At 34.1% G+C, this 21,496-nt stretch overlaps 2 protein-coding genes across 9 annotated transcripts in view; one reads left to right on the forward strand and one right to left on the reverse strand.

Moving 5' to 3' along the window:
* The window catches only part of LOC109042410 (uncharacterized), a 116,418-nt gene that overhangs the window by 85,325 nt on the left and 9,597 nt on the right, over positions 1–21,496 (forward strand). For 7 of the 8 annotated variants that reach the window (XM_072301519.1, XM_072301520.1, XM_072301514.1 and 4 more), the window contains 12 exons: positions 3,225–3,356; positions 3,743–3,925; positions 4,584–4,724; positions 5,528–5,716; positions 6,242–6,379; positions 8,752–8,865; positions 11,670–11,770; positions 12,531–12,615; positions 13,261–13,392; positions 14,420–14,602; positions 18,594–18,734; positions 20,830–20,904. In XM_072301519.1, the coding sequence (XP_072157620.1) occupies positions 3,225–3,356; positions 3,743–3,925; positions 4,584–4,724; positions 5,528–5,716; positions 6,242–6,379; positions 8,752–8,865; positions 11,670–11,770; positions 12,531–12,615; positions 13,261–13,392; positions 14,420–14,602; positions 18,594–18,734; positions 20,830–20,904 (1,614 nt within the window). The remainder of the gene's footprint in view (positions 1–3,224; positions 3,357–3,742; positions 3,926–4,583; positions 4,725–5,527; positions 5,717–6,241; positions 6,380–8,751; positions 8,866–11,669; positions 11,771–12,530; positions 12,616–13,260; positions 13,393–14,419; positions 14,603–18,593; positions 18,735–20,829; positions 20,905–21,496) is intronic. The other variant, XM_072301518.1, reaches the window with a different exon arrangement.
* LOC109042412 (uncharacterized) lies at positions 14,944–21,398 on the reverse strand. The gene is made up of 2 exons (XM_019059123.2): positions 21,312–21,398; positions 14,944–16,534 (listed from the first exon to the last, which is right to left on the reverse strand). The coding sequence occupies exons 1-2, from the start codon at positions 21,359–21,361 to the stop codon at positions 15,214–15,216; spliced, it is 1,371 nt and encodes a 456-aa protein (XP_018914668.2). The 5' UTR covers positions 21,362–21,398; the 3' UTR covers positions 14,944–15,213.

The following is a 21,496-nucleotide window of genomic DNA, read 5'->3' on the forward strand; positions in this document are numbered from 1 at the left end:
CCCTCCCTATAATTGCTAAAACCTGACAGAAGGTACATTTTTATTCCTTTATTTCTAAGAAAACTCATTTATGAGAATTTTGATGATTTCACAAAAATTCAGTTCCTACCTTTGTCACCTCAGCTATAGGCTGTTAATGTTATTTTTCCTGATATTTTCAGTTGGTAAAGTGCGGACATTCTTGAGAAGGACAGGGAAATTTGTTAAGAAAGTCCTTAATTTCTTTCATCCAATTTACATCGTGAGACAAATTATTCTGACAATATTCACAATCATTGAATTTTGGCTTAGAATTTTTTGGACTATCATTTACTTCTTTTTGAGTCTAATAAAGCCTCTATTTTTCAAGCAAAGTAAGGTGAAAACATCGGCTCTTCTCAGTTTTTGTTTTTTTTCTGCGTGGCAGCATAGTGGGTCCTTCTTGTGTTTTTGTTTGTGCACCTAACTAATGATTCTTTTTCATCCTTCATTTCTCAATTTTTATTCTCTAGAAATACTTTGTTTATAGTTCTTCATTTCGACTATATCATCACTTTTTTTTGGGGTCATGCTTTTTTGCTACAATGTAAATTACAAGATTTCTGTTTAGTTTATTTTCTTCAAGTTCAATGGTTAAGCAATGTTGTTATGTAATACTCTTCTCTTTTTTCTATCGAAAATTTTGTTTCCATTGATTCTAGAATGGTCAGTGAGGAGCATATAGCATCATGACCTTGATTGTATGTATTCCTTTAAATGCACCTATCCTTAACTGTTACTAATAACAATTAGTACCCACTGATACTAATCAACATTCCCTATCGTACACACTGTATCAAAAATATTTTTCTCACACCAATCATTAAAGTTCTAATAAATTTTTTTTTTTTTTTTTTTCCTTTTTTTTTTAAACAAGGAAATACAGTTATGAATAGAAATTTTTAGGAAGAAACTACTGAAAATGCTTGCCTTACTGAGATCAAAAATACTGTTAAATTTTGGTGAAATAATCAATGTTGTGTTCCATATTATTCATAAACAGACGAAAATTGGTTTATGGTCAGAACAGTTAGAATATTGAAAATACTATTTAATGGTGAATGCTTTGAATTTTTCCGTCGGATTTTATGGTTATACTCTCTAGAGTTTGATTTTCAGCACCCAGTTGTTTTTTTCCTCTTTTTTTACTTACTTTTACTCATGTTTATTTTGGTTATAGCAGATCCTTCAACTAGCCATTCCAGTGCCTTCTCATAAGCTACAGTTATCAAGGTTTCTATTTATTAATTATTATTTATTTTAGTTCTCTCTTCAAGAGTCAAATTATCTTGGCTCTCTTCAGCCAGCCTGTCGCTATTTCATTTTGCTCATAACTTATAATAGTGCATAAAGTGTCATCTATTGAGCCATTTTTTCTTCCTTTTTTTCATTATTTATTTTGTTCACCATTTTGACGTCTGTGTCTTACAATTAGTATGTCTGTTCTGTTACAGTTACGATATAATTTAGGCAAACAACGCACTTTTAATCTGCATAAAGGAAGGAAAGAATCTTACAAATCTATAATTGAGAAAGACTTCTTTTTAAAAAAATAAAAAAGAAGATCAACTTTTTAATGTAAAACAGATTCTAACATTTGCTATTAGCTGCCAGTAGTCTTATTCTAATGTAGGAGTTTATTTAATTAATTTCAAAACACAAGCCCACTTTTCCTAATATATTTTCCATTACCTAAAGCCTCCTAGAAAAATAGAATACTGCAGCAATAATCAATAAAAGTAAATAATACGTTTTTCAATTAGCAACCGTTCAAAATTCCCCTTACTTTATTTTAACTGAAGAAAAATTCTGGTTGGTTCTTTGCCAAAAAGTACATTGACTTTTAAAAAGACCTCTCCACAACTCCATGCAAAAAATTTTTATCAAGGTTTTTTGGAGGTAATAAAGCACCAGTACTGTTTTGAAACACTGTATGTGTCAGATGTCCTCTCACGTTTTAGAATTCATACAGAATATTTGAGTGTTCTTGTTTTATGCCATGGAAATATGATTGATATCAGTCACCCTTGTAGTTTTTAAGCATCACTTTGTGCAAGGATTCTTTAAAAAAAATTATGATTCCTCCTCTTAAAAAGTCACAAAAATTGTCGTATTGAACAATCTTTCAACTTGAAACAATTGTCATGAAAATGTACCCTGATTAATTGGTGTAGGTGCAAATGTTACTAAATTTTCACATAATCATGACCTATTCGGTTCATAAACAGGTTAAAAAAAATGATTTCAGTTGCAGGCACATCAGTAATAGTTGTTCATTACTCTGATTTTTGTAAATAAAAATTCCATGAGGTAACTTAGTAAATATGCAGTTGAAAATGACAAGTGCAGCCGCCGAACTATCTGCAAAAGTTACTTATCAATCATTTCTGACAGGTTAAAAAAATATTATGATAAATTGTGAATAGATGTGTACATAGTTAACTTGGTTGTGGAGACTGTTTTGAGTTTGCGATGACTTTTTAGCAGACCATGCATGTATCTCTTAGGGATCATCGAAGAAATTGTCACCGGGTTGGACACGCCCTTGTCTCTTACTAATTGGGAGCATGTATCAAACTCGTCCTGATATAGAAAAGTCGTAACTGTCTCAAAATAATCATTCTGGTACGAGGATCAAACTTTCATAAGGCATGATCACACTGACTAAATATTCATCAATTGTAAATTCTCCATTAATTCTCTCATTTCTACTTAAGTCAACCGAATAATACTTTTTTCCTCAGATAAAAATGGGTAAACAATTTAAGCTCCAATTCATTATTATTTCATTATTCATTATTCATTATTCATTATTTTTTTTACCAATGGTGGCGGTAATTACAAAATTACCGCCATTCATAGGGTGATCTTGTTCTCATATGCAATTTGATACCACTTTAATATCATACCTTTCTTTCTTTTTGACTTTTTTGGCGAACAGAGTAAAAATGAATATTAGATCCTCTTAAATGCAGCTATTTAATCACTTTTATTACGTTCTTCAAGCCCTTAGGTTTTTAAGGTCATCTATTGTCTCAACAGAGAAAAATGAATAATACGAGCAATCATGTAATGAAAGTTTCAATCGAAAAATTTAAACAAGCAGTCAAATTAATTTTTCAATCGGCTCCACAAATGAAGGAGTTCATTTTGTTTTTTCTTTATAATTTCCTGTTTTTTCTTTGTCTTTTCTTTCTTCATTTCAGGGAGTCTTACAGACGAATCTAGCGTTCTAGATTGGATGATCAATCAGAAAACAGATGAAAGTATCGATGAAATTGATCGCGAGACATTGTTCGAGTACATTGAAACGAAAGAATTTCTTGCTGTTGTTTGGTGTGAGTCACTATACCTCAATATTTTATTTCTCCTATTTTTCAAAGGAACAATTAGTTTTTACAATCAGGAAGAAGGGTTCTTAAATTTAAATTCTATCAAAGGTTGTATTACTAAAGTAAAGGTTGTTGAGACAAATTCAAAGCTTTGATTGTTGAAATTCTAAAAATTACGCATAAATTTTACGTAAGATTCAAATTTGATTTTCTTGATGAACTTATTAAAGTTATAGCTTCTTCATTCTATGGTTTTTATTTTAAACGAAGAAACAGACATAACTGAAAATTTAAGTTAGTACGTGAGTTTCATTATGTGCTGTATGAACTAGTCACCTTTTCTTTTGTGATCCTCATTCTGATTTGAATTTTATTCCCCCTCTGGCTTGCAGATGTAGATAATGAGCCGAAAGTTCCTCGTGTTTTAAGGCACATTGAGCTGATTGATGATGAAGCAGCAGAATATGGGATAAAAGTTGTCAAGTGCAAAGATAGACTCATGGCCAAGAAGTACGGCTACCGCAATCCTCCAGGCATCACATATTTCCGGAAAGGAAAATATATAAATTATGACGGTTAGTTTTTTGTGCAGTCTTTTTTCTTTCATTAACATTGACCATCCAGTAATCTAATGTTGTTTACTATTTCTAATTGCTCCTTCACCATTATTTTATTTCATCATTATGTAATGATAGTTTCGAATCTTAATGAATTTACTCAAAATTACAAGCCAATCTAGATCTCGGTCTAGTTTGTTGAACAATCCGTTCAGGGAAACTAGCTGCTATAAAGGAAATCTAATGTTTGAAAATTTAAAATTTTGGATTTATAATTTTGCCGAAAACTTTTCTTTTCTGAAAAAGAATAGCAGCAGTTAATGAGCTGCTGCTATTCTTGCAATAATGCAATAATGGTGCAATAATGTAGCTTTAGTGGCATGAACTCAACAGGATATTCCAACATTTATCAATTTTTTAGCAAATCATTGGTCTAAACTTTAAAAATTTAAGTTCCATGGAAAGCTTCGGGTACATATTTTAAAAACTTGACACTTTTTTACAGATTTGATTCATAGTTTTAGTTTTTGAGGTAAAAAATGTGTAAACTTAGCTTTTGAATGACTTATATGAGGTTTTCAAAAGTAGTGTTTTTTGAGTAAGTCATAAGTGCAGTCTAAAAAATATTAACTTAAAGATAGATTTACATCATTGTTTTGTGTTCTCTTTTTACTAGGAGATATTGAAGATGATGAGGAGCTTCTTGATTGGCTCACAAACCCAGACAACATGGAAATGACAGATCATATTGAAAGAGTTAATCGGAAGATGTTTCAAAAGATCCGGCAGAACACTGATTATGTTGCTGTCTTCTTTTGTATGTATTTCTAAATGTTCAATAGCTATTTAAAACCATCAACATATATGGTTTTTACTGTTGATGTGCTGCGTTTGCACTGATGTGATAAAGAGGCCATGGTAATCTTGACTTCCACTTAGCCCTTTGTCAGGGTAAAATTTCAAATCGCGATTGAAGATATGCAAAGGAACTTTGCCGGCTCTGAAAGAGTGGAAGTACGCCAGACGGGGAAAGCGGAATATCAATGTAATAAATCTATCTCAATCAAAATCCTTTTAGTGCAATCTCTACAGCATTCAGTTGAAAATGTGATGCGTAAACATTTATACATATATTCATGGAAAAAATCCTGCTCTATGCTTCAAAATTTTACTGTTACCTCATTTATCTTTTTTTTAAAGGAGCTTATTAACATTTTATTTTTAGACGGACAAAAAAAATTACTCAAAATTTTACAGATTACAGTTACAATCAGCTTCCTGTCATAGTATTTTGACAGAAAGTAGATAAAATCCTGAATCCATGCACGGAAATTTCAAATTTCACCAACAATACTATAGGTTTTTAAAATAGTGTTTGAAACATCCTGTCCCTTAAAACCTCTAATTTTTAGCCTTAATTACCTCTATTTTGTGTATTTTTTATTTTTAACCTTTTCACATCTCAGGCTTTTGCTTTGTTTTCATTTGAATGCATAATATGTGTTCTAATTTAAAAAAAAAAAAAAAAAATTTACGCGCAAAAGAATCAAATTTACTCATTTCAAGTTCTCCTGCTGAATTTGTAATGTACCCTTTAGTAACATTTTAACTTTTCTGTAGACAGTGATGACTGTAAGCAGTGTGACCGAGTCCTTGAAGAAATTGAACATATTGATGATGAAGCCGACTCAGCTGGGATAGATTTTGTGAAAATTGATGATAAACAGCTAGCCAAAGAGCTGGGCGTTTTTGCTCTTCCGGCTATTCTCTTCTTCAAAATGGGCTCCAAAGAACCGGTTATCTTTGCAGGTTTGTTTTTCACCTCGTTTTTTATCTAAAAAAAATACTTAATCACCTTGGAATCAAAGAAATTTTGCTTATTTTTGTTGATTTCTGAGGGGAGGCGTAGGAACTTAATTAGGTACCTATCTAAACATCCTCCAAGGAGGGATAAGATTTTCAAGGGATTTTAAAATCTGGTCCCTAACTTTTTGCTGCTCCGTCAAAACCTCTACAGTCTCAGTACCTTAAAATTGATTCTTCATTTAAAATTGTACGAATCATTTTCAATTATACCAATGGGCTTAACTTTGAAGGATGCTGTCCTCAGGATTTTTAACACCTAAGAATTTATTTTTATTTAAAAATACCTTTTATCAGCAAGTTATTTAAATGTATTTTGGAGTGTAATTGCAATGGCTCTATACTTTCAACAATTTTGATCCTCCATATTTTTTTGGAGTGCATTGAGTTTTGACCAATTTGTCAAATCCCTTCGTTTAAGTAATCATCAGTCATGAGTTTCATTCACCATACTTTTGTGTTTGTTTGCAGGAGATTTGTATGATGAGTCAGAGCTTCTTGCTTGGCTTATGACTCAGAAAGATCCATCAGGCGATTTAATAGAGGAATTAGAAGGAGAAGATCTACTAAAAACAATACAGGATTCTGAGTCATTGGCGGTGTATTTCTGTAAGTAAGAAAATCATGTCTCCTAAGACTTAACGAAAGACATTGCAAATGTCTGATTGTAACTTTCCATAATTATTGCTATTGAACAGCAATGCAGCTAAGTGAACTTGTGAGCAAAATTAATAAACATAGATTTTGAATTTGTAATGTGTTCAGAGAGTATTTTGAATAGTGAGCTGTATTGACTGTCCAACTCTAATGCAGCTATTGTCCGTGAATAGCAGGTCAATGAAATCGTATTGAGCAATCTTCCGAAAAAGAGTGTGGCTAAATTTACAAAGTCCTAAAAAGCGAAAATTAAATACGGTTTAACGATTAAATGGTTTAAAATTAAAGGAAACTCCAAAAATTACTGGAATCTTATGAAAAAGTACCCCTATATGTTACTTTATGTTGAAGAGAGTGAATAATCATGCTCAAATAGCTTCAAAACTCCTGCTGTAGACATGCTCATCTGGCGGATTCAGTAAAGATCTTAAAATTCATGAATGGAAGGGGATCACAAATTGAGGACAAAAACTGTTTCATGCAGAGGCGTAGAAAGTTTTTAACCTCCCTATATTTTGAATTGGCTTTCCCATTTTTAAACCCCCTTTTTTTCTAAAAATCCCCAGGCCGTGACCTTTTTGTTCTTCATTTACAAATTACGGCACTTTGTGTAAGACACAATTTCACTTAAATTCTGTGAAAAATATTCTAATTTTGCGGCAGTGTCAAAGCTATTTGTGCGCTGATCTCAATTTTCATAGCCCTCTCATTTTTTCAAGAGATCATGATCGAGAAGTTTCTGCATTCCTGGTTTTATCTTTATGCGTTCAATTTATCAGATATTTAAGTATTCATGAAAAAAAAAGAAAAAAAAAGAAAAATGTAGCACTCTTTCCTAGCTTTGAATTATTTTTGAGGGAACTCTTGTTAACATCACGGCATTGCTGATATATTTCTAATGTTTTAATTTTGCTCCAATTTCTTGTCAAAATCTTAAATGTGATGTGTCAGTGAGAAAGGGATTTTCAGTTTTAGAACAATTCCTAAACAAAATGGAAAAATGCTTTTCTGAAATGAAAATGTTTCTGAGATTTTATCATAATTTTTTAAACTGAACTGCAGTCATCAGTTTAATCAATTCCAGCACAAGCAAGTAGATGTAAAAATACTGTTAATCATAGCAATGAACTGAGGCAGCTCATTATGTCTCAAAAATTTCTGAATGGAGCTGTTGAAATAATTTTTATTTAATTTTGAGTTTGTACGCTTTTAAAATATTTTGAATGATTGATTTCCCTGTTTTATAAATTGATCTTCCTGTTTTTATTTTCAAACAAAGGCATAAGAAGTCATGATTTTAATAAATTTCTTTGACAATCCTATTTCTTCTGATGCAACACACTCATGTTTTTTTGACCTTATCTTTCCTGTTTTTATAACTTCATTATCGTTATGTAAAAGCTATAATATCTATGTGACAACCATACAAAATGACATTTACTGTGAGAACTATTAAACGATAGCTTCAAATGGTTGGTTTGAGCTAACAACGGTCTGTAATAACGCTTGGCTGAATAACTTGCCATCATAACATTCTCTCTGCATGGCGGGCCATGTCTCTTTTCTCCTATAAAACATAAATATTTCAGCTCAAGTCAGAAGAAATTACTCATTATGTAAATTCATTGGAACTATGTACACAGCAGTCTTGGAAGTTTTGAACTCTTTCATAGGGAGAGTCAGATGTTCTCTACCTGGTAGATTATTTTGTCCCCTTCAAGTGCCCATCAAAGTTGAAATTTTAAAATCTGCTGAAGTTTTCAGTAGAAAATGTGAGGCCAAGATCAATCCACATTATTAACAACGAAATATTAGGGATGCTCCAATTTGGTTCAGTGGAATATTTCTATTTCCCTGTCATAGTTGTGCTGTTTTGGGTTTTATTTTCATAAAATATCTTCATGAACAATGGAACTAAATCAAAATAACTGTAAGTGGAAAAAATTAAGGAAACCTGCAAAATAGATCTCAAGTCACACGATAGCTTAGTGATCTTTGTCTTAGACAGTTTTCAAAGCCATTACAATATGTGCATTAAACAACTATTAACTTTCAAGCAAATACGATCAGATTTAAGCAGACTATCTTCACTGCTCTTCCTTGAGGCCAATATGCCTATCAATTTGCAAGAATCAACTTTTGATTATTTTATCCCTTTTGGATAAATTTTCATAGTATTTAAATCTTCTCACACAATCCTTTCGTCTTGTTAACCTGTCAGAGTGTATCCATGGTTATCTTCCATCGAGGCATCCATACTCTCCCAATGAAGAAAGTTCAGTGTTATTGATAACTACTGGTTTGTAATTGTGACCAAATTATAGGGAATAAGACGTTGTGCGACTTTTGCAATTCGAAGGTGTATCGCAAACAAAAAGCTAAAAAGGAAGATAAAGAATCAGGACCTCTACCCAGTTCAGCTGAAGGGGCGAAAGAGGGTACTTTATACATCGTCTCAGCCTGCCTCCTCTTGTTTTTGTAGATACCCTCACTCAGAGAGTGACCGTTGCCTTGATAAAAGTCTCCTCTTATTTTTTCTTTCTGTCAGCACATTTTCTCCCCTCTTCGAATGTTTCTTTTCGTTAGCTCCCCTCACCTAATTTCATCCACCCTGTTTCTTTTGAACTTCCATCTTCAAACATATCGAGTTTTTAAAATTTTTCTCTCTCATTTTTAAAGTTTCCTTAGTCTCACAATTTTTGATCAGGGATTAAAGTTCTTTGAATTTTGTTCGCACCTCTCAAGTTCATTTTTATTATTTTCAGTCTTCGAATTTACATCTGCGCAGCAGTTTTCCCTGCCTTTTTTGTTTTGTATTTTGCATTTTATATTCTCTTTTGCTTTTTTAATTTTGAATAGTCAATGATTTTCTAATTTAATTTGGTTGATTCTCTCCATATTAATCCATCTGAATAGTTTTATAAGTTTGTAAAATCGTCTTTTGAAGTATGTTGAAAATGAACTTCATTCATCCATGTCCTTGTATTTCATCTCATTAATTTTCTGTATGCATGTGCCTGATACTAAAATATTTTTACTTTTTTCTCTCTTTAAAAAAAATTAGGTTATCAAAGTCAAAACTAGAAAACCTTGAGCTTTGTCAAAGGACCCCACCCAAAATCGCTGATTTCCAATCACAGATTGATCTTTGATTAATTTTCAGGGATAATGGAGAATCACTTCCTGAGACCAAAACACTCACTATTCTTGAAATTGGGGTATTAATGCTTCAAATCTGAAACAATGCGAGTGTTTTGGATGCGGGAAGTGATTCTATATAAATCCTAAAAGTAATTCAAAGATCAAACCGAGATTGGCCGTGGAAAGCATGATGAAAATATTCCTATTTCTAGAACCTGCTGTACTATTCAGTATCTTCTCCTTCTTTTTGTTTCTTTCACAGGATAAGTACTTAAAATAATGAAGGATTTCTTCACCTTTCAATGACCTAAATTCTCAACAGGTTAAAAAAACGAAACAATTGAAGAAAAATGCTGTTCTAATATAAATTTTGGTGTAAATATTATTTCTGCGAGTCCTAGTCACACTAAATTAAATGAGATCTACTTCAGAAATTTCTATTCAACGGACAAAAATCTAATGATCATGATCATGAAAAAATACTGGAGAAAATGTGTTATGAATCTATAAATTAAACAGAAATGCTATAACTGCCCACCAAGGAAATTGGCGAATTTGGCTCGCTCTTATCTGAGCTGTTATCTTTTTTTCGGTTGAAGTCATTAAAATTGGTTAGAATTGAAAAGAGTCAAGGGGAGAGACAATTCAATTTTTATCGTGTATCAAGCTCAAAATCTAAAGTTTGTTTTTGATCTGACGAGTACAACTTGATCTTAGTTTCTAAAGTAGAATGAGGCCACAACCTGAGGGAATATTTGGAATTAGTATGAGTTTTCTTTTACCAAAACCCTTTTCTCATCGTTAACGCATTTTTTCTAACAATTTTGCAGTGTTGTTCTTTTGTAAATAGCACAGCTTTATATAATTCATTTTGTATATTCATTTTACCCCATGAATATATTTATGTTCGAAATGATTAATGCAGTTTTGAAGATTGTAGTACATTTCAGGTCCTGTCGTTGAGGAATGTTCAGATATAATTTATAAAAAAATTACATCTTTACAGTGAGCTCGTAAGTGTGTAAAAAAGTAAAAATAATGTTCTCAAAATGCCTGAAATTGAACCCCCCCCCCCTTCTCCAAGAGTCAAACAAAACAATCTCATCCATTAATCAGGTGGCGTAGCAGCACTTGTATTTGTCGCGTGAGAAAGATTCAGCTCTATTTTCAGCCTTTAAAATTAAATGTTCAAAGCCGATTTTTGATCCTATACAATCTGAAGGCATAATGTTAAAACTTGCAGGTGTCAAAATTGAACATATCTTTCTAAGCGATGGAAAAATCTCTAATTTTTGAGTCTTACTGAAGCATAACTGCATGTTTTAAACTTACAGGGTAATTCATTTTAAGTGCATTTCCACTCCCCCAAGAAGCACAGTGCAACGAAAATATTGAAATAATTTTTCTATCAGAATTGCAATTTTTTCACCATACCAGTGGAATATTTTTTTATCATTTGATCAATAAATTACGATTTTAAACGATAAATAAAATGTGTTCCATGTGCAAGAAAGTTAGGCAGTTCGCAACGAAAAAAACTGGCAACTTATTACCATTTCATTGCAATAAATTTCAACAAGAGGGGCCCCTTCAATCAATGAATAAACAAAATACACAACTCACCGGCTCAGTAGCAATAATTTTACCATGTAATTGCAATTAATTGGAATTTGTGCTACTTTGGTCGCTGGGACTACATGTGAAGGCAGTAGTTTTTTCCTCGTGAATGCTCGCTCTTTTGAAATTCCCTCCTCAAGAAAAAAACAACGTCAAGATTATTTCTTTGGAACCATTCTCAGCAGAGCTCTGTACTTTTGTTAGGCGAAAATAAACATCAACAAAATGAACATTAAGCAATTATGTTGACCATCTTGTGTCCCACAGACTTCAAATACGAACTCAATGCTTGAAAGTATTATCTTTTTGAATGCTTATTTTTTTAAAGGCAAATAACACTTAAGCACTCGCAACGTACAGAAAATCTACTTTGTGAAAACGTCTGAAAGGGTTTTATTCCTGTTCTTTAAGTTTTCAGAAATCAGAATGACTGAGTTGAATTTTAAGCTTTTTAATAAGAATTTGACTTATTTTTTTAATTTAGATAAGCAAGACGACTGCAATCAGTGTACTGTTATACTTGAGGAATTAGAAAATATTGACGATGACTGTGACAGGCATGGAATCACATTTGTAAAAACGCAGGTGAGTCAACCCATTCTGCTTTGACAAAAGTTGTGGAAAAGTTTTTTATGTTGTTTACAAGTGGCAGTTCAAATTAAAATGCAGTTTGATCTGGAAGTCCTGCACCACCCCAATAACTTTTCTATTAATTGAGTCATTGAGTTGCAACTTGGGGAGTGTTTCTAGGTCGAAGAGACTTGCTTTTTGGCCCACCCAAAATCTCGGAGTGGGCTCCCTGAAGGCGCATTCAGACGACTTGCTGAGCTGCTTGTCGGGCCGCCTGACATGCAGCTTGACAAGCCGTCTGAATGCGCCTTCAGAGGATTACTCCCAAATATTTGTAGGTCTTGAGTGGGTCGGAATCAAGTCACATGGTGCGATTATAATGACTAGATTGAAGGCACTGCAGCCAATTGAAAATTATGAGTAATCAAAAATTAATAAACACATGTATAATGACAAACTCGATCATAAAGACACCATTTTTAAGAAAGAAACAGTAATACAAATCTTGTTGACTTTGAATATTATTCTAGTTAAACTAAAATTAATAATGCTTTACAATCAGCCTAGGAACAATATTTTTCTTTAAAATAAATAACTGATCCATCAGCCAATTTTTCTGTTTGTTTTTCATTTTAACCCTCAAATTATGCAAAAAAAAACCACCTTGTTTGATCATGAAAAAGCTGAATGTAGAATAATCGGACTAAAGATATTCATCAACATTCTATTTTTCTTTTTTCCATTGCTTTAATTCCTTTTTCTCTCTTTTTTCAAGGATTTTCCTCTGGCCAACACATTCGGTGTCTCATCATTTCCATCCCTTGTTTATTTTGAAAATCAGATTCCAAATGTATTTGAAGGTGAGATTGAACATTATTTACTCCCTTTTGTTCCTACTAATTCATTATTCATTAAATCTTCTTGCTATACTGTAAAAATCAAATCTTTCAAAAGATTAAATAAAATTAGTTCCCAAACGACTTTACATTATCAAGAGCCTTGTGATTTCAACATCAGTGAAAACTGGGCTCTGTAGTTCGTTTTTTAAATTTGTATTTCCATTCTTCAGATAAAAAAATAATCATTCCAAGCAAACTTTTGAAAATCGTTCTAAACTTACATTTTTTAAATATTTCAGAATTGCTTCTAGATAAACACAAGGCTTTTCAAAAGGAAAAGAAAATTAAAGTAACCTTAGTGCTAGGGTTGGGTATTTTGAAGCCTTATAACTTCTCATTACCGCTGGCTAGTTTTACCAGTGGCTACTGGTACAACGGCTCTTTTGGCGGGCCTTGTACATGCTTTTTTCTCATACAAGAATCGATTCCATATTTAATGATCGATTTTGAACTGTAAATTAGATTGTTGAGCCGGTAAAGATCTCTGGTACCCATCAAATTTGATGAAAATTTTTTTTAAAGCTTTGAAGTGTGGTTGAATATTCTCATTTTTCATTTAATCAGCATTTTTGCATATGCTTATCAAGTTTGAATTTCCATGTACAGGAGATCTTGAAGAGGAAGAAGAAGTACTGCAATGGCTTATCACTCAGAGGACAGAAGATAGAATAGAACTCATAACGCGTGAGATGCTTGAATCAATGGTTGACGAGACTCAGTACCTGGCGGTTTATTTTTGTAAGTGCCTCTGTTTTGAAAACAGCTTTCCTCTACAAAATCTATCTAAACACGTCGTACCAATTGGATTGTGATTCTCAATGAACTACAAGATAGGGTAGAAAAAATTGTTACAGGCTTTCTCTTCAAAATCTTACGTGGAATAAAATTTATATGCCAAGAAGTTTGGAAATCAACTCCTGAACAAGATAGCACTAAGTGCTTTCAACACAGATCAAACATCAGCTAGGTAATACAAATGATGTCATTTATTTTTTTGCCATTCAACCAGTGTTAATTGTAAATTTTTATATCTCGTTTAAGAACTAATTTCCAGACTTTCGCATTGTATGATTTGGTTTCCAAGAATTTCAAAGTGAATCAAAGTGAGAAGATGTTACGTAGTGCTTTAATCAATATCTTGTCTAGTGGGTAGTCGGCTGTCATACTAGGAGGCATTGATAAACGGCTATGTGGTAGGAAGGAATAACGAAACTTTGGAAAAAAATTTCAGTGTATGGTTTTAAAAAGTCAAGATAAGTATCAACTTAATCATAAATTATGAGATTTTCGTCAGATTGGTAAGCAAGAATTATACTCTGTCTTATTCTCTCAGTGCCAGATTGCTACTCTTCTTTATTTCAAAATTACTTAGGGAATGCAATATTTCTCACCAATTGAAAACTAAGCAGCCTTTTTTGTGAATTTTCTGAAGGCAAATGGCTTACATACTTTGATCACTTTTTAAGCCAAAGATTCAATCTTGTCATTCACAAGTGGAAAGCTTTGAAAGTTCTGAGTGGGAAGGGATGGATAGTAGGCTGATGGAGGGAACATTGTAAGTTTCAAAGAAAATGATTCATACAAATTTTTAGTCGCATAGTAGGTCATAAATCAGCGTGTCTAAAGTCTTGACAAAACATAGTTAAATATTACGAATCTAATAATTAAGATATGTATATTTTTTTCACCAATTTTTACTAATTAAGTCTTCTCTACTGTCTTTAGTCTTTTGTATCATGGGTATTCTCTTATTGACATTTTGCAGACAAACTAAACTGTCACATCTGTGATGAGATTCTGGAAGGCCTGGAAAAGATAGATGATGAATGTGATGTATTTGGTATTCACATGGTCAAAATTCAAGATCCTCAGCTTGCAAAAAGGTACTCCATCAAGACTTATCCAGCTCTCGTCTATTTTCGCAATGGGAATCCACTTCTTTATGAAGGTAAATATAAATACTACAACTAATTATGATAAAAATTGATGTGCCAACTTTCTGTGAAGCAAAAACCAACGAAGTTATAGTTCCCCAGGGAAAACATTGAGTTTATCCCCTACAAAATTACACCAGAGTGTGCTTAAATTTTCCTAAACCTTTAAAAAGCTTTTTAGCCTTAGTGTCTTTTTAGCTTTAAAAATTACAAGTTTTTTGAAAACCGAAAAATAAAAATCAATGTCTATTAATTTTAAAGTTTGAACACATTGAAAACATCATTATACAGCATCATCATTGTAATTATTATTATTTTATTTCATCAAAAAATATTAACAAAATTTACCACCTCCAGTATCATCATGATTTTATTATCTTGTAAGTTTACATACAAATATTTACATCAGGTACGTAGAATCATCTTAAATGAATGAAGTGGTACTTTGAACAAACGCTTAAATGAGAATAGAGAAATAAATGAAAATGAGTATTGAGTGAATTTAATCAGTGATGGTAATGCATGGAAGCATGGACTTTTGTGCCCATCCTCACACTTTCTTATATACGTGTCTGGAGTATTACATTCTTGCACCATTTTAAACCACAGCTTTAGACAATGCTGCTTACTGCTTGTAAATCACACCATCTTTCATCACAAAGTTCACATGTTTTAGGGAAGTGATATCTTCTGCTGGATTCCCACTCACAGCAATCAGATCAGCCAGATAGGTAGGGCGAATGCGACCTAGTCTTTTTAAACCAAATACCTCTGCGTTGATGGAGGTGGCTGATCGCATTGCCTTGATAGGTTCCATACCATATTCGACAAGAAGTAAAATCTCGCGAGCATTATCACCATGTGGAAAAACGCCAACATCACCTCCCATGCAAATGGTCACTCCACTTTGCAGTGCAAAGTTGAAGGACCTGTGCTTCTCCTTTACTCTTTCCGGCTCTGGATCAACACCCTTTTTCCAGCCTCGGTAACTAGCAACAGCTTCTGTAGCAGCCAGGGTAGGACATAAAGCAACGCCCTTCTGCTTCATTAATTCAAAGATTTCAGGAGTGCCATCATCGCCATGTTCAATCGTGCGCACACCTGCCAAACTAGCCCTTCGCATTCCCTCCTCTGTATAGGTGTGTACTGCTACATATCGACCACTACTTGAAGAAATTTCCACAGCCAACTGCAATTCAGCCAAGCTAAATGTAACTGCCCCTGACCCTGTGTCACCGTACATTTTAATTACATCCGCACCATGCCCAATTTGAGATCGCACTACTCTAGCCAGCGCGTCAACACCATCGGCCTCTTCGGCACCTTTTATTATGCTCTCCATAGTGGCTTCATTAAATCCTTGCGGGCCATAACTGCCGGTTGCCACGATTGCAAGCGTAGCTGTCAGTATGCGAGGACCTGGTATAACACCTTTATCGATCGCTTGTTTTAAACCTACATCATCATACATAGCTCCTTCAGTCCCCAAGTCACGGACGGTGGTAAAGCCAGCCAACAAAGTAGACCGAGCATGATTTACTGCACGGGCTGTTCGCTCTGCACGGCTCTCTCTTAACACCTGGTCACTCCAGCTTGTTTCATTGTAAGGGTGGAGGAACATGTGAGAATGCCCCTCTATCATACCTGGCATTAAGGTTTGGCCTTTTAGTTCTACGATTTTTGTACCTGGTGGCACACAAAAATCACCAGGCTTACCCAAAGCTGCTATCTGATTATCAGCTACTAGCACCCACCAACCTTCTTGTATATTTTCTCCATCAAAAACATGGTCCGCTTTCAACAGATGATGCGAGATCCTCTTGGGCTCCGAAACATTCATGTTGTTTGTGTGATTAATTGTTTGCAACTGTTTATCCTGGTTTTGACCAATGTTGTACGCAACGTTTCTGAACTGCCCGGCTCCTCCTAGTGACGAGTGAGTAATCCTGTAAATAAGGAGAAAGAGACGATGCTATCAAATTGTTCTGACTATAGAATAAGTAGGTAATGACATGATGTGATAATTTAGCCAGTCGGTTGATCATTAGCATTTTCTTTTACCTTTTGCTCAAGACCTGAACAAGGTGAAATGGAACCATGTGATAGCTCAGTTGTGCTGCCCTGCCAGGGACTAGAACAGCATTTATGAAGAATATAAGCTGTCCGAGTAAATCGATTTTATTATTGGCTCAAGTACATGGTATTTTTAGGAATGTTGATCCTCGATTTTATTATTGGCTCAAGTACATGGTATTTTAAGGAATGCTGATCCTCGTTTTTTTACCTTAATGTCTTAATTTTTGCCTATACTTGTGTATGAGTTTGTTCCTCTAAATGAGTAGAATATAATTTTAACTGAAACAACACGCCCATTTTGCTCTGACATAATGTGCTTTTTTTTTAGCAGGACAGGGTGGTAGTTGAGGTGCTCCGAAAAGTACAGACTATTAATGAAGGTGACGGAAATTAAATGAAAGATGGCTAAATTAATACTGAAAGCAATTAAAACTAAACCCAGGTGACTTATAAGATGTCGTAGGTACCTTATCGAAACAGGTGTAAAAATTAGGTTTCCAGTGGGTGTGATGAGGATTTCTGGTCTATCCAACTAGGAGTTTTGTTCGGTTTGGCTCTATGAATCATTACTGAAAGGGAAGGATGTTTTATGTTCTAATTTGTACCTATAGCATTATTGATAATTTTCCCGGTGAAGATAGTGTAATTCTGGAACGTAGGTCGGAACCCACATAGCACAGAATATAGATATAATATTACAATAGTACTGACACGTCAGTAGTGTCAGTATTTATATAATGCTGATGTATCCTGATTTAATATTATATCAAGACTATGCCAGTATTTATTAGTTACTGATTTGGAGCTGTCAAAAGATTGTCACAGTATTGGCCGAAAAGGTTGATTTCATATGGAAATCAGGGTTATGACAAGGTCATCAGAACACTGCAGGACACCGACAACATGTATGCATTACTACCTTGACACTGAAACGTCTGTACACTCAGCGCCCTTTGTCAAGTAGATATGAAAGTTCAGACGATGACCGTCATTTTCATAGTACTGCACATGTATTACATTTGAAACATGAATTACACAAGTATACAAGTATTGAATATTATAAACCACTTACTTGATGTCCTGCGACGTTTAGTAGCGTAAAATACCCGGACGCCCTCGGGTGGATTTGAACCCGAACCACGGAATTCCTAGCCCAGTACTCTACCATTGAGCCACAGGGAGCTGATGGTGTTTCGGGTTAAAATCACGCCTGTTAATAAGGCTGTTATAGCATGCATAGTATCAGTGCGCGGCTCGACTTTCATCATAACTTTGATTAACACCGTGTTTTCTTAGGCTTCTTTTTCTTCCTATATTTTTTTTTTTACCTCGTCAGCATTGACTCAATACTGTTGTTTGATATATTGAAGGTATCAGTGTTATATTCATGCTGACGCGGTATACCTTTTAACCGACAATCTTAATATCATACTCGTTAGTGTTGGTGATATCATGTCAACATCCAACAATATGTATCAGTATTGACATAAGATTCTGTGCTATGTGGGAATAAACACTCTACATTCCACAACACCTCGGTTAAAATTCCAAAACCCATTGCCTTTGTTTTACGTTTGTATATTGTTCCATGTTACTCTGATTGGCAGCATTTTAGGTATACCTATGATGTGTACCTACCCCTGTCACTGATTGCTGATAATGGTATCATTGTCCATGCCAAAATCTCAGATTGTTTGAAATTTTACAATTTAAGTAAAATCAATGGAAATTAATAGTAGTACAAGTTCTAAAACAAATGAAAATTGTTCCTTAAACAGAAAATAATAAAGAGAGAGAATGATAACGCTGCTTTTAAAGTTAGCCTGCATATCAAGGATTTCATTTAATGACTGGGGCGTTTGTAGATATTCATTTTTATTTTTTGCCACTAACTGAAGCACTGATTATGAGAAAATAATTTATTTTCAGGTGATCTTCAGAACGAAGAATCTGTTCTAGAGTGGTTAGTTGACGATGATAACAGGGAGCTTGCAGATGAGATCGAGGAGGTTAATTTGCGGATGTTGGAACGATTACTAGGAGAGTCTCTTTTCCTTGCGGTTTTCTTTTGTAAGGATTATTTTTCTTTTTTCATTTATTACTCTTTAGTACATTAAATGAACTGCTTTTGAGTGCTTTTAGGCAGAATGATTTATAAACCTTCATTTACAGTGTTTTTGATCAGCTCTTGATGAAGTTTCACATTTCTTTGAACAAAATATCAAGAGGAGGGGATATCTTAAAATTACTCAACTGACTATAAAGAAATTGACAGACTAAATTTAGTGATAGCTTCAAAGAATTACTCTCTCAAATATTTAATTTACCTCTTGCAAACTTACAATGTATTATGTACATTTTATTTTTAAAACTGAGCACACTAGACAAGGTGTGATATTCGGCAATAATATAATAACATTTTTTTCCTCCAAAACACAATTTGTGCAATGAAAATTATTAGAGGCAACTCCTAATAAAGATATTAATGTTCTTCGATGCATGAATTTTACCTTTCCATTCACAGAAAACAAAACAAAACAATAATGCACCTGAATTAAATCGTACTCAAAATGCTATTGCAACAGTCTTTGTGGTATAAGAATATCTCTCTATTTTGGCTGAGCCGTTGCATGTTGTTTACGTTTTGAACAACACAGGGCGGGTAAGGCTCACAACTTGATTAAGCAGCTTGCCAAAATTGTTATACTGCGCAATTTGATTCATGTTAACTTTAGTTTTTACTGTGATTGGGAAATTCCATCATTTTGTAACCAGTGATTAGCAAAAAAGTCACATAATATCTTGGTTAGGAGTTAATTTTAGTAATTGGTACACGCATCACTGTTCTACTGAAGTTTTGCATGGGAAACGTGTATCAAAATGCTTAAAGTACTGTGTCTGGTTCACTTTGCTCAATCTTAAAATGTTTAATTCATGTATTTCAATGCATATTACTTAGTAATTGTTGACTCATTGTGCAGTGTTGGAAGAACTGAATAATACATAGGGTGTCCCAAAAGTACCGAGACTGGTTCTGTAACTTCGAACGTAAGATAGATACAGACATGATCTTGGTCTCATTTTAAAGATCAACTCAATGCCTATCGATTAAAACCAAGATCAACTCAATCGGATAAAATTTGACCGAGTTATGGCAATTTGAAATCAGTGAGGAAAGTTTACTCCTACGGTTTTTTAGGAAGATTCTTCGCTTACCAGGATTCAAAAAGTTAATATTCGTATCCGCTTTCCTCCGAATCTTCCATAACTTCCTTTTGCTTTTCAAAGCATCGTCCATCAAACCGTATGCACTTTTTCATGCGCTCTTGCCACGTATCCAACATTGTTTTCCTGAATTCTTCCTCTGGGATGGCGTTGAAAAAGTTCTGAACTGCATTCTGGATTTCGGTCTTCGATTCGAATTTTCGTCTGCGAAGCTCCTTTTTAAGCGCAGGAAGCATCCAAAAATCACATGGAGCCAAGTCAGAGCTATAAGGGGGATGAGGGATTGTTTCAACTCCATTATTACTCATAAATTCACGTGTTAAGTTCGATGTGTGAGGCCGCGCATTGTCTTGATGGAGTATCCACAAAGCTTTCAAGTCCGGCCGTTTCCGGGAGATGTGCATTCTCAACTCCTTTAGCACTTTGCAACAATACGCACTGTCAACTGTTGTGTTTGGTGGTACAGAATGTTGATAAATGACACCTCGAAAATAAAAAAACACAATAAGCATCACTTTACAGGCCGATTTTTCGATTTACGGCGATGAAGAATCTTCATTAAAAAACTGTAGGGGTAAACTTTCCTCACTGATTTCAAATTGCCATAACTTGGTCAAATTTTATCCTATTGAGCTGATCTTGGTCTTAATCAATAGGTATTGAGTTGATCTTTAAAATGAAACCAAGATCATGTCTGTATCTATCTTACTTTCGAAGTTGCAAAACCAGTCTCGGTACTTTTGGGACACCCTATGTATTAAGACTTTTTCCATGGTACTTAGTTTGATTATTCTTATGAAAGGGTTTCATGATTTAAAGAAACTTTTTCTCTTATTACTTATTCTCAGAAATTTCATAAAATAAAATCTGTCCTCGTAAGGGCTTTGGATCCCACAGGTATTTTTGTTTAAAATGTAACTCAATATTTTTTTCCGTTTAGATGATGAAGATTGCGCAGAATGTGACGAAATACTTGAGGAACTGGAAATGATTGATGGAGAGGCAGATCTGTTCGGTAAGACCTGAGTAAACTTCTTTGTATACCCCCCCCCCCCCCAAAAAAAAATAAAAAATATTGGCCTAGAGAATGGGCTTCTCTCGAATAGTCAATGAATCTAAGTAAATTGATGATCAGATTGTTTATGTTGATTTAATAGAAGGAATCCCCATTTTAACTGAAAGAATGATGCACAAATTATGCTTGCTAGCATACTTTGAAAAATTCTAAGGACTCCTTTAACATGGAGATTGTACCATTTCTTACAGAGTTCTGCTCTGCCACTCTGACCCGTTAGGCCATGACTCTGACCCAATGATGAAATTTGAGAAAGCAGTGGATCATCTGTATACCTGTTTTGGTTTTGTAAACAAAAGCTTTGCTCCGATTTTAATCTACAAGTCAGTTGAAAAAGAACTACTTACCATACCACAGAAAACAACAATGAAGAGAGATTAATAGAGAACAACAACATGCCTTGAAGTGGAGCTGATTAGAATTGAGCATTGGTATTATGATAAGTTAGAGAGGTAATATCAGTGTTGCCAGTCTTTCTAGACAGACTCAGGTGTTAGTACTGCCAACTGCCATGCTAAGGAAAAACGCTGTA

The sequence above is a fragment of the Bemisia tabaci genome, chromosome 6 (genome assembly GCF_918797505.1).
Source record: "Bemisia tabaci chromosome 6, PGI_BMITA_v3".
NCBI lineage: Eukaryota > Metazoa > Arthropoda > Insecta > Hemiptera > Aleyrodidae > Bemisia > Bemisia tabaci.

Bases quoted from the DNA above. Each gene is read 5' to 3' on its own strand.
- LOC109042412 (XM_019059123.2), bottom strand. From the start codon at position 21,361: ATGTTGTTGTTCTCTATTAATCTCTCTTCATTGTTGTTTTCTGTGGTA. The intron at 16,535-21,311 runs GTAAGTAGTTCT...CCTTATTTACAG, and splicing joins TTGTTGTTTTCTGTGGTATG to GATTACTCACTCGTCACTAG.